At 37.6% G+C, this 16,903-nt stretch overlaps 1 protein-coding gene across 7 annotated transcripts in view; it reads right to left on the reverse strand.

Moving 5' to 3' along the window:
- The window catches only part of ATG4C (autophagy related 4C cysteine peptidase), an 87,812-nt gene that overhangs the window by 19,987 nt on the left and 50,922 nt on the right, over nucleotides 1-16,903 (reverse strand). For all 7 annotated transcript variants that reach the window (XM_064589039.1, XM_054512831.2, XM_054512830.2 and 4 more), the window contains 4 exons: nucleotides 14,996-15,066; nucleotides 12,066-12,202; nucleotides 5,549-5,627; nucleotides 4,814-4,890 (listed from right to left, as the gene is read on the reverse strand). In XM_064589039.1, coding sequence (XP_064445109.1) covers nucleotides 4,814-4,890; nucleotides 5,549-5,627; nucleotides 12,066-12,202; nucleotides 14,996-15,066 — 364 coding nt within the window. The remainder of the gene's footprint in view (nucleotides 1-4,813; nucleotides 4,891-5,548; nucleotides 5,628-12,065; nucleotides 12,203-14,995; nucleotides 15,067-16,903) is intronic.

A 16,903-nucleotide genomic window follows, 5' to 3' on the forward strand; every position in this document is an offset into this window, starting at 1 on the left:
TTTTCCCAAAGGGTGTTACACAGCTATATTTACTTTGTGCTAATGCTTTGAGCTATGTACTTACAATTGCTTTTTTAATTTTTAAAATTCTGAAGATTGGTAAGAGTAGCACCCTCTATAAACACATTTTAGGGAGTATTTACTAGATACACTTCTGTGACAATGAAATATGTTTGTGAAAAAATTAGTCAAGATGAGTTAATTCCCATTTATTTCACTTTTCAATACATTATTCACTGCCTCAACAAATAGTTACTAGGTGCCTACTAAATACCAAGTACTGTCTAGGCTTATTTTTTTGGAATAGTGGATCCTATTACCTAAACATACAAATAATACTGAAACAAATACTTTTAGGTGTAGCTATGCTATTTTGGTGATTTAGATGGAGCTTCCTAAGATAGTTAGAGGATACCCTTACTATAAAGCACCTCCTACTAACTGCAGTTCACATGTGTAATTCATAAAGCGTACATCTTTCACTGATGAATTCACTCATCTAACTATCTAATCACATCACATCATTCTTAAGCTTTAATGTCACTATTCTTTGATTTTACTAGGGCAGATTAAAATAATCACCACTGTGTGGACATCCTAAAATCTGAAACTTGAAACTGGGGGCCCAGGAATCACAACAGACTAACATGTCTATTAATAAGACTTTTCTTGCATTATTAGTAGAATATTAGTATTTAGTAAATCAAATATTGTCTTAATAATAGAAGAGAATTTGGGGGATGGGGGGATGGGTTAGCCCAGTGATGGGTATTAAGGAGGGCACGTACTGAATGGAGCACTGGGTGTTATACACAAACAATGAATCACGGAACACTACATCAAAAACTAATGATGTACTGTATGGTGACTAACATAACAATAAAAAAAATGCAAAAACATAATAGAACACAATTTGTTATTTATAAGAGTTAAAACCGGTCATTCTGAAAGTGTATCATAAATAACATGAAGCAATATTCTCTGGTTTGAGAAATCTTATTAAATACACACATTTCTCCCTCATCCTCTGCCCCTCCCCCAACTTGTGCCCACTGTGTGTCTCTCTCTCAAATAAATAATAAAATCTTTTAAAAAAATAAAGAATACTTGGTCTGATTTGGTTTCAAAATTTTAAAAGTTCAACTCTAAATATGTAGGAATTCACTACCATAAGAACAACAAAAGATGTAATCTGCTAAATCTCCTCTTTAATCTCAAATATTCAGATATCATACTTTCTTAAATTTTCATAATTCTATTAGACTCAAAGCACTCACTAAGTGATTTCTTACATGGAATTGAATAAAAGAGCTAAGATTTTAATTTCTCCATCTATTGACCAAAAACAAGTATTGATCAAAAAAAGTTTCTTTCAAAAATAATTTTGGGTGCCTGGGTGGTTCAGTTGGTTAAGCATCCAACTCTTGATTTCAGCTCAGGTCATGATCTCAGGGTCATGAGATCGAGCCTCATGTCAGGCTCCATGATCAGTATGGAGTCTGCTTGGGATTCTTTCTCTCTCCCTCTCCCCCTCCCCCCCAAATAATTGAATCTTTAAAAAATAATTTTAATCATTGAGGTATAAGTGTGGTTTTAGAATGCTCATATAATTATGCCAATCAATTGCAAATTTTCAATAGCATAAATACACAGAACCTATATAACAAGCCAAGGATGGCTAATAATATAGGGTAGTTAAAATACCTCCAGTTGGGGGCGCCTGGGTGGCTCAGTTGGTTGGGCGACTGCCTTCGGCTCAGGTCATGATCCTGGAGTCCCTGGATCGGGTCCCGCATCGGGCTCCCTGCTCGGCAGGGAGCCTGCTTCTGCCTCTGACCCTCCCCCCTTCTCATGTGCTCTCTCTCTCTCATTCTCTCTGTCTCAAATAAATAAATAAATAAAAATCTTATTAAAAAATACCTCCAGTTGGAGCATTTTAAGCTTAAAATATGATCAAAAGCAAAAAGTAAAATTTTATTTCTGTAGAAAAGCAACTTGCTATAGTTTTCATATTACACTCTCATAGAAAAATAAATGATACTATTCACTAAATAGCCTAAGATAAATCCCTGAACTAAGAAAAATGAAAAACTGTCCAGAGGAATTACCCAGATAGGTGGAGATACTCTACCAGCATCTCAAAAATATAAATCTAAACCCACTTTCTCAGTGTCCTACTGTATAAGAAATAAATGCTTCTGTGCATTTCAGGAGTTACATAACTTGACCAAACTTTGCAAAGTCTCTTAAAATCATTTCCTCTTTTCCATTCTCATTACCAACACCCAACTGCAAGCTTGTATTGATGCACCTGCCTCCCAATAGTGAGCTACAGCCTTTCTAATATTGCTAGTGCAGACATAACCAGGATAGTCACTCACCTGGTTCCTTTGTAGAATCTTTCAAAATATCAGAAGAATAGTCCTTCTCTACTGGTTAAAACAGTCAACAGTAATAATCTTTTAATTTGCCTATTTTAGATAATATTAGAATGCTATGAATAATTTTCCATCTGAGTTTCAAATATCTACTTTTTTAAGGAGTTAATATGGCACAGTGGAAATGTAATTTAGACACAGGAATCAATGCCACAAGACCACCACGCAGCTGAAAGAAAATTACAACGTGGTTCACATAGCAAAATTCTGTCACGCCTCCCACAGTATCAGTCAACTAGAAATATTTATTAAGGTCTACATGTAAGAAACTATGAAGGAAGAAAACAGAAAGCAAACCTTATCTCTGGCCTTAACATACTTATACTTTTAGTTCAGGTAATAGTTTACAAAGAATGCTAGGATGTTTTATAATGTATCTTTCAGAACCAGATTTTTTTTTTAAGATTGATTTTATTTATTTATTTATTTGTTTGTTTGTTTGACAGAGACAGAGCACAAGAAGGTGGAGCACAGAGGGAGAGGGAGAAGCAGACTCCCCGCTGAGCAGGGAGCCCGATGCGGGGCTCGATCCCAGGACCCTGGGATCATGACCTGAGCCGAAGGCAGACGCTTAACTGAGCCACCCAGGCGCCCCTCAGAACCAGATTTTAATCTTACAGTTTATTTTCATAATCTATCCTTTAAATACTACTAGATATTAATATTAGCTAGGAAGCTATTACCAAGATAAATATTAAACCATACTTCCTTGAGAATTAGTGATCCATGCCACTCAAGTGATTATGATTATTTTAAAAGTCTGTAAAAGCAACAACTGGGAAAACAAGAACCAAAACCATGTAATAATTACATGTCTCACTTACGCACTCTCAAAATTTTCTGAATTAAAATACTGGGTCACTGGGATGCCTGGCTGGCTCAGTCGGTAGAATGTACAACTCTTGATCTCAGGGTTGTGAGTTCAAACCCCACAGTGGGCATAGAGATTACTAAATAAATAAATATTTTTTAAAGTAATATTAGGGGCGCCTGGGTGGCTCACTCGTTAAGCGTCTGCCTTTAGCTCGGGTCATGATCCCAGGGTCCTGGGATCGAGCCCCACATCAGGCTCCCTGCTCCACGGGAAGCCTGCTTCTCCCTCTCCCACTCCCCCTGCTTGTGTTCCCTCTCTCACTGTGTCTGTCTCTGTCAAATAAATAAATAAAATCTTTAAAAAAATAAATAAATAATAAAATTTAAAAATAAAATACTGGATCACAAATGACCCAACATAAAGGAAAACAATATGTTAAGAAATCAGACCTAAAACGGGCACGTGGGCGGCTCAGTCAGCTAGTCTGCCTTCGGCTTGGTTACAATCTCAGAGTCCTGGGATTGAGCCCCACATCCAGCTCCCTTCTCAGCGGGAGTCTGCTTCTCCCTCTCCTTCTGTCCCCAACTTCGTGTTCTCTCTCTCTCTCTCAAATAAATAAATAAAATCTTAAAAAAAAATCAAAGCTGGGGCTCCTGGGTGGCTCAGTTGGTTAAGCATCTGCCTTCGGCTCAGGTCATGATCTCAGGGTCCTGGGATCAAGCCCCACATTGGGCTCCCTGCTTGCAGGGAACCTGCTTCTCCCTCTCCTCCCTGCTTGTGCTCTCTCTCTCTCTCTCTCTCTCTCTCAAATAAAAATCTTAAAAAAAAAAATCAGAGCTAAAACAAATATTAGAAACCCAACTTAGCTCTTGAAAAACTTAACTAGGGGCTAAGACTCAACTATTATACTTAAAATAATTTAGCAGGGGGGCTCCTGGGTGGCTCAGTTGGTTAAGCATCTGCCTTCGGCTCAGGTCATGATCTCAGGGTCCTGGGATCGAGCCCCACATCGGGCTCCTGGCTCAGCCAGGAGTCTGCTTCTCCCTCTCCCTCTGCCTCTCCCACTGCTCATGCTCTCTCTCTCTCTGTATCTCTGTGTCTCAAATGAATAAATTTTAAAAATCTTTAAAAAAATAAAATAAAATAAAATAAAATAATTCAGCAGGTAGTCTCAAGTCACTTTGTCATTCTAACCCAACTCCATCATCTTTTTCTTCCCCCCCTTTTTCTTTTTATTAAACATGCCTAACATTTTAAATTCTTCAGTAATATTTAGCTGTTTATCTACAAAATAACTTGGAGGCTTGATCATTTATTTTGGTAGGGCTAGGATATCTAACCAGTTAGAGACAAAGATAAATGAAGAAGAAAGTGTGTCATAAATTAAAATTCAGCAACAAATTATTTAACCTTTGACCACTGTGTGGAGTATGGTTTTATAAATCAGTAAAATATTATTAACTTGTAATACCATAAAAGCATAGCTGTCTAGCACATCTCTACATACTTAGAGTTTGCTTCATATGGTAAGAAAACAGTACCAGCTCTTTATCCATAGTACCTCAAGAGGGAAATCCTTTATGCTGACATCTACAAAAGATTGGCAGTAATGAGGATCCATGTAAATCAAACTGTCATCTACAAGGACAAAACAGAAGACAAGTAATTCAAAAAACACCTTATTATTACACTGCTTATAATCCAATTTCTATGTAGAATAGCTGAAAAAAACCTGGGAGTAACAGCTTGCCAGACTGATATTCATTGACTGAAACATAGGTTTGCACAGGACAGATTAACTTTTGCATAATCAAATATGCTTGTATAAGCAGAATTTTTATAAAGTGATGAGACTGTCATTTAATTTTTGGTGATAAAATTACTTTCACAAACACACAATTATATTCTACAGTTTACATATGAAAAATGTATTGCACTACTTTATCCTGACAGGAAGAACATATTGCTTGTCATTTTATCATCAACTAGCACCACTAAAACTGGTAAAAAGTAAATATGTAAATAGTAACTGCCAGAATGTGGCAGCAATGTCTTCTGAAGTTTAGTGAAACCAATAAATTATGCCTGTTTATGCAATAACAGAAATTAAACATACATTTTACAGAATCCAATTATGTTGTGGACCAAATGACAAATGAGTGGCTATGGTAGGACTGATGAATTTATAAGGTACTCATTTTGCTCTGTTAATCATCCTGTTTCCAAATGATCCCAAATTAACTTTCTGACTTATAAAAGAAAACAATAAAGAAATATATTTTACTAAATCACTGACCTTGAAATCCAGCAAAGTAGTATGACTGTTTAGGTTTGCCACCAATAATACCCACACAATATTCAAGGCTTAAAATACCCTACCAAAAGAAATTAAGTCAGAGTTAGAGTCAAGAGGCAAATGGTAATTATTCAAAACAACCAAATCTGTATTAGCAGTAGCAGTATGTATAGTAGTTCCCAAATTTTTCACTGCCAGTTTTACTGTTATTACATACGCCCAAATATTTCAAAATCCTTTTATCTACCACACTATTTTCCATTTTCTTTAAATAACTCAATATTAACATGACTAAATCATCTATTCTGATCAGCATGTCACTCAACAACATTAACAATTACTGTGTGCCAGATACAGAAATAAATAAGGTCACCATATAAAGGCAATAAAACTCCTGCCAGAGCCAAAACACTTGGCCTTTCGGTTAGCTGGTGCAGCCTTATCATAACATAGTATTTTCATCAGGCTTTCTGAAATACTAGAAATAGTCCTTAGACCTTATTACTGTTTTCACTGAATCTTGAGTCTTAGAATCCTAAGCTACAAACCATTTTCTAATCAACAGCATTCACTTGACACATTTTTATGCGATTTCATACATTTATTGGAATAAATATAAAGACGAATGAAAACAATTTAATCCAAGGCAATTAATAATTGTTATTGCACTTAAAGTCAACTTAATTTACTCATCATAAAATATCAGGGATACCTCAATAAATTATTTAGTGTGCCCCTCAGCATCTATTCTAAGCAGAATTCTATTTAAGCGGGCAAATAACTCTAAACCTTTTTTTAAAAATTGTCTTTTTGGGGGCGCCTGGGTGGCTCAGTCATTAAGAGTCTGCCTTCAGCTCAGGTCATGATCCCAGGGTCCTGGGATCGAGCCCTGCATCGGGCTCCCTGCTCAGCGGGAGGCCTGCTTCTCCCTCTCCCTCTCGCCCTGCTTGCATTCCCTCTCTCTCTATGTCTCTCTCTGTCAAATAAATAAATAAATAAATAAAATCTTTAAAGATTGTCTTTTTGTATTGTATTATTTATGTATTTATTTTAGAGGGGAGCAAAGGGGGTAGGGATAGGGAGAGAGAGAATCTGGAGCAGACTCCAAGCTGAGCATGGCGCCAGACGTGGGACTTGATCTCACAACCCCGAGATCATGACCTGAGCTGAAACCAAGAGCCCTACACTTAACCGACTGAGCCACCCAGGTGCCCCAATAATTCTATACCTTTTAAAAAACATGTCCAGTGGAATCATGTAAACTCTTGTCAATAGTTTAGCTTATATTATGCATATATATATATAGCATATGTTATAAAGTTAGAAAACACTTTATAACATCCAATAAATAATGATAAAACCCCAGAAGTATTAAATAATAGTTAAACTTTCCTTCTCTTAAATGACAGAATGTTTTGAAATCTAGAACATATAAAAATAACGAGTACATGGGGTGCCTGGGTGGCTCAGCCGGTTAAGCATCCAACTCTTAGTTTTGGCTCAGGTCGTGATCTCAGGGTTGTGAGATGGGACCCCGCATTGGGCTCCACACTCAGCAGTCAGTATGCTCTAGATTCTCTCTTTCCCTCTCCCTCTGCCCCTCCCACTGCTTTCTCTCTCTTTCAAAATAAATAAATCTTTAAAATAAATTAATAAAAATATAAAGTATATGAACTAATACTTTTTCCCCTTTAACAAGTAATCAAACCATGGAATTTTTTTTTTTTAATTATTTTCTTAAAAATAATATGTGGTTGGGGCGCCTCGGTGGTGCAGTCAGTTGAACGCCTGACTCTTGGTTTCCACTGAGGTCGTGATCTCAGGGTTGTGAAATGGGGCTCCACATAGGGCTTCACACTCAGCATGGAGTCGGCTTGAGATTCTCTCTCCCTCTCCCTCTGCCCCTCCCTGCCACACTCTCTCTCTAAAATCAATCAATCAATCAATCAATCAATCTTTAAAAAATAATAATACCTGGTTGTTATTTTAAAAACACCCATAGGGGCGCCTGGGTGGCTCAGTCGGTTAAGCGACTGCCTTCAGCTCAGGTCATGATCCCAGGGTCCTGGGATCGAGTCCCACATCAGGCTCCCTGCTCTGCGGGGAGCCTGCTTCTCCCTCTCCCACTCCCCCTGCTTGTGTTCTCTCTCTCGCTGTATCTCTCTCTGTCAAATAAATAAATAAAATCTTAAAAAAATAAAAATAAAAATAAATAAATAAATAAAAACACCCATAGAGTATATATTAAAAAGTAAAAATTGGGGGGGCCTGGATGGCTCAGTATGTTAGGCGTTCAACTCTTGATTACAGCTCAGGTTTTGATTGCAAGGTCCTGAATTCAAGCCCCACTTTAGGCTCCATACTTGGCATGGAGCCTACTTAAAAAAAGAAGTAAAAATTTCCTGGGTGCCTGGCTGGCTTAGTCAAAAGAGCATGCAACTCTTGATCTCAGGGTCATAAATTCAAGTCCCATATTGGGTGTTGAGATTACTTAAATAAACTAATTTTTTTTTTTAAAAACTAACAATTTCCCAAAACCCCAACACACAGAGCTCATCATTATTAATATTTGGGGAACACCTTCTTGAACTTGATCTATGTTACATAGAGATCACATAGAGACTTATGAATACGATCTTACATATGTGGCTTCACACTACATATGCTGTTTTAACTTGAGTCACTCATTATGTTGTAAACATCTTTTTCTACCAATAAATATAGATCACTAGTATAATACCTAATGGCTGTAAAATATTCGATTTTATGAAAATAGCACAACATGCTTTAAAATCTCCATCATGAGTATTTGTCTCCAGATCCTCCCTGTTATAAATAACCCTTTAGGGAAAATAACACCTTTGTATATTTTCAGTCATGTGAAAATATCATAGAGGTTTTCTGGAAAGGAGAACTGCAACTAAAAAAGTTAAATAAAACAAAGAAGGCATAGGTTAAAATTTTAGAGCTAACAAATTAAGCTGAAATTATACAGAAAATAATAAAATGTTATTATTCTATTTTTATTATTATTCCATTAATAGTCTCTTGTTCTGTTCTTTTCCCCTCAAATAAAAATCCTTAATTAGAGAGTGCCTTACTTCAACTTGAGGCAGTCTGATCAGCTGACACACAATGTTTCTGACAGAAAGAACCATGAGGAAGTGAAAGTTCTTAGTCCCTCATAGCCAAGAAAAGAAAAAATATATATAGCAAGAATCATCAATGACTCTCCTCAGCAAAAAAGAATGACTCCAAGTAATGGAATAAAGACTTTGGTTCCTGACATCTATATTTCCTTTGCAACAGACTAGAGCAGATTTAGCAATAAACACTTAGAAGCAGATTAGGAACTAGAATGCCATTACATATAAGAGACTGTATCTTTGGAAACCTGAAACACTCTTCAGTTCCTAAAAAAGCTTCTTCACAGTTATCTAGTGGTGAGAATTTATTGAGCTATACCCATGAAGCAATAAATAAGACTGAAGTAATCAGTCAGAAAGAAAAGTCCCAATTTGTCTTGCTGGAGAAGGAGAACACATTAGATTTTCCCCATTCCAGGTCTTTTAAAATATAAATAAATAAACTTCCTGAGCTAAGAGCTGATAAAGCACCACACCAAGTTTCTTTCTCCTCACAGAAAGTAGCAGGGGATGGTACCATCTCTGAAAGATTGGAATTACCCTGATTAATAAATGTGAAAAATAGAACTGAGTGGTGAATTTTAGAGAGTACAAGCGCAATGGTTTGGCAGGAAAAAATACAACTGCTGACAAAGGAGGAGGAGGAAGTGGAGGGGGAGAGGGAGAGGGAGATGGAGTAGGAAGCGTGGAATGGTGGTGGAGATAGAGGTGAAGAAAGAGAAAGGAGAATAGAGGAGGAAGAAGAATTGAAAGAGGAAGAAGATTATTCTTCTTTTAGGACCACCAGACACTCTATTTTTTCAGTTCCAAGTGAATGCCTCTTTACAAGTTATCATTTTGGCTTTTGACCCAACCAACCCCTAAGCAAACATAACACATAGCATATAATCTACTTCACTCAGCCATTTCTGCCATTTTTTACCGATAATTGGAAAAATTTAAATGTATAAAATGTATAAATTAAACTGGTAGAAGCTCAAAGAGTATTACATTTTTAAAAGTCCATATTTTAGGAGCACCTGGGTGGCTCAGTTGGTTGAGCATCCAACTCTTGGTTTTGGCTTAGGTTGTGATCTAAGGGTCCTAAGTCTGCGTCGGGCTCTGTGCTCAGTAGGGAGTCTGCTTAAGATTCTCTCTCCCTCTGCCCCTCTTCCCCACTCATGCTAAATAAATAAATAAATAAAACATGTTTAAAAATAAACGTCCATATTTTAGGGAAAAATATGAAAATTACAAAAATTCTGGTCAGTTACCAGTTTGCTATCTGAACTTAAACTTATGACGTAACATCTGTCTTTTCTGTTTTATAAAGATAAGATAGTTCCTAGCTGTTGTGAAGGCAAAATGAAATATATCTGCATTAAAAGTATTACACAAATATGAGCGTTAACAAGTATTTGTTGAGCAACTCCTATATGTTGGGTACTGAAGATCACTTTAAAAGCTAACTATGGGGCGCCTGGGTGGCTCAGTGGTTGAGCGACTGCCTTCGGCTCAGGTCATGATCCTGGAATCCCGGGATCGAGTCCCGCATCGGGCTCCCTGCTCGGCGGGGAGTCTGCTTCTCCCTCTGACCCTCCTCCCTCTCATGCTCTCTGTCTCTCATTCTCTCTGTCTCAAATAAATAAAATCTTAAAAAAAAAAAAAAATTTAAAAGCTAACTATGGTTTGTTTACTACACTTCAGGCTCTAATAAATCATTCAAGAGCATGAGGCAGTCCTACCATCTGATAAAAAATATTAATACCACCAAGTAGCAAAGCCCTCAGCTAGATGAAACACGCCTTGAAGCCCATCTGCAGCCCATTCCACTAGAAGTGGGGGTTTGGCTAAAGGAGTCCGTTCCAAGATTGTCTCAGTTTCTAGTCTTTTCATGGTTATAGAGAAGGCAGAGGGAATCTAGTTCAGACTTGACTACAACCTACTGAGACGTGGCAACATGCCAGAAGTCCCAAAACCCTCAATGAATTTGCTAGATGAAATGGTTCATAACTTCCCACATTCTACCATTAACTTTACTACAGAGCCCACATGTTAGCAATCAAAATCCCACTTCTACCTAGGGGATTCGTATGTTATCGGTATCGTATAGTATTGGTATTATTAGTAACATGTATGCCTGCAGAATTTTAGTAACTATTACGAAAAGCCAATATACCAGCTAGAAAACTTCCGTATCTCATGTATTAAAAATAACTGCTCTAGATTTTTAGAAACAGCGGAGTCTATAGTGAGGATATATGTTCCACCCATATACACATGGACCATGAGGCTTCACACGGGGAACAAACTGTTACTGAAACATAAAAGACAAATTTCAGGATTACTATATGCCATAACACTCCATTCAAAGAGCAAGTCCATCTCTGGCCCTGAAAAGATGAGAAACTTTATTAAAACTATGAAAATAATATAAATGCTATAATCTTAACCAAAACTAAGAATTTCAAAAGTTAAAGTTTTGTGCAAAAAACAGAATCAGATCTATAAATAGAGAGAAGGGAGGCGGGGGAGATGGGCAAAAATGAGTAAAGAAGAATGGGAGATACAGGCTTCCAGTTGTGGAATGAAAAAGTCACAGTCATAAAAGACAGCATAGGGAATATAGTCAAGGACACTGTAAGAGCATTGTATGGTGACAGATGGGAGCTACCCTTGTGGTGAGCACAGCATAACATACAGAGTTGAGTCACTATGTTGTGCACCTGAAACTAATGTAACATTGTGTGTCAACTATACTGAAATTTTAAAAAATTCTTTTAAGTTAAAGTTGTGTGACAACTGAACGTCTTGGTGCCCAGAACAAGATAATATAATTAGGCAGGTTCATCTGGAAAAAAGAATTATGTGTTCTCAAATAGAACAGATTTTTAACTGGTTAATATAAAGAAAACCAAAATGGAATCTTCCCCCATACTGTCTTCATCATTTCTGTCTATATAAATAAATAGCCATTCTATTTATTGACCTTATGGTGGCACAGGACTCAAGTTAAGATATAAAACAGCAATAACAGCAAACTCAGTTTGTTTCAATAATTATCTCAAAATAGTTTAATGTGGGTTTTATAAATAAAGGTACATACTTTCAAACAATCACAAATAGGGATAATGGGTACTGTAGACATATTATAGATTATGACTATTGCTGCATCTGTCTCCTTGATTAGCTACAAGAAGTTTAAAAGGCTTTTTACTTGATCATAGAACATCATATCCTTCAAATCATATTTGATCTTACAATCTGAAATTTAAAATTTCTAATATCAAGCTTTATAAAATCATCACTACCAATTTCATAGAAAAAAGACTGCAAACCTTCTGTATTTTTCATATTAGCTAGCATTGCCTTAAAAAAATGTTATTTCATACCTTTACAAAATCTAAGTAGTCGGTGTTGGTTCTTTCCCCACCAAGTCTAACGGGGATTAGAATAATAACAGCTTTGTCATCTATATTATCAGAGGCCATGGAAGTGCACTGTTTATCAATTACATCAGAACTGTAAACTGAGAAAAATACAATAAATATGTATTAAATTTTATAAAAATGATTTTCAGAAATATTTTTACTCTAATCCCTCCTCCCCAGTGGCCAGTCATCTAATCTCTGATATCACTATCAAGGTCTCAATGAGTTAAAAAATGTCTACCTCATTTATACATCCAGTAGATACTTACTGAGTAGCTACTATATAGCATTAAGGGTTTTACCAGTGAGCAAAATAGAGGAAAACCCTGTCCTCATAGATCATATACTCTAATATAAGGAAATAGACAGTAAATTAGTAAAATATAAAATATGTCAGATGGTTGGGGCGCCTGGGTGGCTCAGTCATTAAGCATCTGCCTTCGGCTCAGGTCATGATCCCAGGGTCCTGGGATCAAGCCCCACGTCAGTGAGTCTGCTTCTCCCTCTTCCTCTGCCACTCCCTCCCACTTGTGTGTGCTCTCTCTCACTCAAATAAATAAAATCTTAAAAAAAGATGTCAGATGGTGATGAGTGCTTTGAAGAAAAAGGGAGAAAGATGGCTAGGAAATGTAGGCATGGGGGGTGGGCATGGGGGGTTAAAATAAGGTGGTAAGGAGGGCCTTAGGAAAAACATAACATTTAAGTCAAGACAAAGGAAGAAACCAAAAAATGCCAAAACTTGGGGGAAGAGCATTCCAGGTATAAAGATCAGTCAATGCAAATGCCTTAAGGCAGAATCATAGCCAGCATACTCCAGGAACAAGAGGCCTGTGTTTCTGGAGGGAAGTTGGCAAGGGGTAAAATAATACAAAATAAGGTTAGGAGATAAAGTGAAACACTGGGGGAGAATGAAGACAGATTCTGTGAACTTTTTTTTTTTTTTAAGATTTTATCTATTGGGCGCCTGGGTGGCTCAGTTGGTTAAGCAACTGCCTTCGGCTCAGGTCATGATCCTGGAGTCCCGGGATCGAGTCCCGCATCGGGCTCCCTGCTCAGCAGGGAGTCTGCTTCTCCCTCTCCTGCTCCCCCCTCTTGTGCTCTCTCTCTCAAATAAATAAATAAAATCTTAAAAAAATAATAATAATAAAATTTTTAAAAAAAGATTTTATCTATTTATTTGAGAGAGAGCAGAGCAAGAGAGAGAGAGCACGAGCGAGGGTGAGGGGCAGAGGGAGAGAGACAAGCAGACTTCCCGCTGAGCAGGGAGCCCAATGTGGGGCTCAATCCCAGGACCCTGGGATCACGACCTGAGCCGCAGGCAGATGCTTACCCGTCTGAGCCACCCAGGTGCCCCAGATTGCATGAACTCTTAAAGGTCATTTTAAAGACTGCAGTTTTTACTTTGAGTGAGACAGCATGTTATTAAAGAGTTTTTAAGAAAAGGAATGTCCTAATCTGACTTACACTTTACTAGTGTGGTTCCTGTGTTAAGAACAGACTGTAGGGGCAAGGGCTGAAGCACTGAGAACAATTAGAAAATAGGGCGCCTGGGTGGTTCAGTCAGTTAAGCATCCAACTCTGGATTTCAGCTCAGGTCATGATCTATAGGGTCCTGAGATTAAGCCCTGCATCGGGTTCCACACTCAGTGGGAAGTTTGCTTGAGAGTCTCTCTCTGCCTCTGCCTCTGTCCCTCCCCCTCTTCACCACGCTCACATGCTCTCTCTCTCTCTCTCAAATAAATAAATCTTAAAAAAAAAAAAAAAGGAAAGAAAGAAAAGAAAGTAGCCACAGTAATCTAACAAGAGATGATAGTAGCTTGAACAAGGGCAGTAATTGTGAAGATAGGGAACAATCATGGGATGGTCATGTGGAGCTGGTTAAAAGTGATCAGTAAGTTAAAGAACTCCTTAATATGTTAAATGCAAGATGGGAGAAGAAAAAAAGGGAGTCATAGGTGATTTGAATGGCTTTGGTATAAGTAAACAGAGTAAGAGACATACCATTTACAAAGACATACTATAGACAACTATAGGAGGGGAAAGAGTAGGAGAATCGGGAATTCAGTTTTAGACACGGTAAGTGTCAGATATCTATTAAACATGCAAGCGGGGAGGATGAGTAGGCAGTTATGGATATAAAAGCCTGGATTTGGTGAGAGGTCCTATAAATTTGGGAGTTGACAGCATATAGATGGTCCTGTAAAGCCATGAGACCAGGTGAATTCAAATCTGTGTACAAGAGAAGAGGTCTAAAGGCCGAGTGCAATTTTAGAGATCAGTGAGATAAGGAAAATCAGCAAAGAACACTGTGAAGGAGTGTACGCTGTAGAAGGAAAACCTGAAAAGTAGCATTCTAGAAATCAAGTAAACAAAACATTACAAGGAGGAAAAAGTGGTCAACTGTGTCAAATGCTGCTAGTAGATTGTGTGATGTGAGGACTCTCTGAGAAGTGACCACTGGATTTTTAGCAAGATTAAATTATTGATAAGAGGGAGCGCCTGGGTGGCTCAGTAGTTAAGCATCTGCCTTCAGCTCAGGTCATGATCCCAGGGTCCTGGGATCGAGCCCCGCATCAGGCTCCGTGCTCCGCGGGGAACCTGCTTCTCCCTCTCCCACCCCCTCTGCTTGTGTTCCCTCTCTCACTGTGACTCTCTCTGTCAAATAAATAAAATCTTTAAAAAATAAAAAAAAGTTTAAAAAAAAAAGATTTTTGTTACTATGTATGGTGACAGATGTTAATCAGACTTACTGTGGTGATCATTTCACAATATATACAAATATTAAGTCATTATAAGGTACACCTGAAACTAATGTCATATGCCAATTAAATCTAAGTAAAAAAGTATAACCAAATAATCAGATAAAAATTAGAATTATATACATTCCTCACCTGTACAGTCTTGTGCAACATAAATAGTTATTCCTTGTAAATCAGGGTGTCTTGCTTCTTCAACTGCTTTTCTAAAAAAACAACATGTATCATCCTTTAAAAGCCTAACATTTCCAGTTAATAATTAAAGATTTAAGGGGAGGGGCGCCTGGGTGATTCAGTCGTTAAGCGTCTGCCTTCGGCTCAGGTCATGAAACCGGGGTCCTGGGATCGAGCCCCGCATTGGGCTCCCCGCTCAGCGGGAAGCCTGCTTCTCCCTCTCCCACTCCCCCTGCTTGTGTTCCCTCTCTCGCTGTGTCTCTCTCTGTCAAATAAATAAATAAAATCTTAAAAAAAAATTTTTTTTTAAATAAAGATTTGGGCGCCTGGGTGGCTCAGTTGGTTAAGTGACTGCCTTCGGCTCAGGTCATGATCCTGGAGTCCCAGGATCGAGTCCCGCATCCGGCTCCCTGCTCGGCAGGGAGTCTGCTTCTCCCTCTCCCACTCCCCATTTGTGTTCCCTCTCTCGCTGTGTCTTTCTCTGTCAAATAAATAAATAAAATCTTTAAAAAAATAATAAATAAATAAAATAAATAAATAAATAAATAAAAGATTTAAGGGGAAAGAAAGCCATCTTTTTTTTTTTTTTTTACTTATTTAACCTATAGTGTCTGCTTTCAAAACTATTATCTGAATGGTATCAAAATCTGGTCAATCCTTTCTAAGTAGAGTATTACACTAAATTACTCAAAAAAGGGGTGCCTGGGTGGCTCAGGTCATGATCCCAGGGTCCTGGGATCGAGCCCCACATCGGGCTCCCTGCTCCACGGGAAACCTGCTTCTCCCTCCCCCTCTGCCTGCCGCTCCCCCTGCTTGTGCTTGCTCTCTCTCTGTCAAATAAATAAATAAAATCTTTTTAAAAAATAAATTACTCAAAGAACATTAAACTGTAAGTTACAGGGTGGCTGGGTGGCTCAGCTGGTAAAGCCTTGGACTCAATTTCGGCTCAGGTCATGATCTCAGGGTCATGAGATCAAGCCCCAGATGTGCTGCATGTTCAGCGGGGAGTCTGCTGGAGATTTTTTCTCTCTCTCTCTCCCTCTGCCTCTCCCCTCCTCCCGCTCACTCTCGCTCAAATAAATAAATAAATAAATAAATGCATGACTTTTTTCCCCCTTCACTCAAAAACCTATGTAACCTGAACAAATGAATTTCCTAATTTTGAGTCGTAGAATTCTATAAGTAAAACTGCAAGTTGAAAAATATTTCTGAATGAATAGAATGTTCTCAATGGTGCAAATGATTTGAAAAAAGTCACAGTATCTGTAAAAAGAAATTACACAAATTAGAGAAGTAGAAATATTTTTATTTAACTGTATCTTTATAATTTTTTAATTTCACATGACTTATTATTTATGTTTGTATGTGTTAATTTAGAAGAGGGATTGGCAAACTATGGCCCATAGGCCAAATACAACCTGTGGCCTATTTTTGTACAACCTGCAAGCTAAGAATGGCTTTTACAGTTTTGAAGGGTTGTAAAACAAAAAAAGAAAAGAAAAATGGTCAACAGAGCTCTTTATAGCCTGTAAAGCCTAAAATATTTACCATGAGGCCTTTTACAGAAAAAGTGTTCTGATCCCTGGGGTATAGAACATAATACCTTGAAGAGTAGAAACTAAGCTTTTATAATTATGCTTTTATAAATATCATACCAAGCAGGACTTGATATTATTATTAACAATCCATTTAATAACATTAGACAAATACATTTCCATTTGTAAGCATCTGGCCTATAAAATATAAAAGCCAGCTAATACGCAAAAAAATTTATAATAATTTCTAATGTATATATTATTTTAAATGGAGTAAACTTACTATAACATACTATATTTGGGTGACATATTAATGATTCCATTTACAACAATG

The sequence above is a fragment of the Mirounga angustirostris genome, unplaced genomic scaffold, assembly GCF_029215605.1.
Source record: "Mirounga angustirostris isolate CCGP_5_RB_7025 unplaced genomic scaffold, mMirAng1.0.hap1 SCAF_4, whole genome shotgun sequence".
Lineage (NCBI taxonomy): Eukaryota > Metazoa > Chordata > Mammalia > Carnivora > Phocidae > Mirounga > Mirounga angustirostris.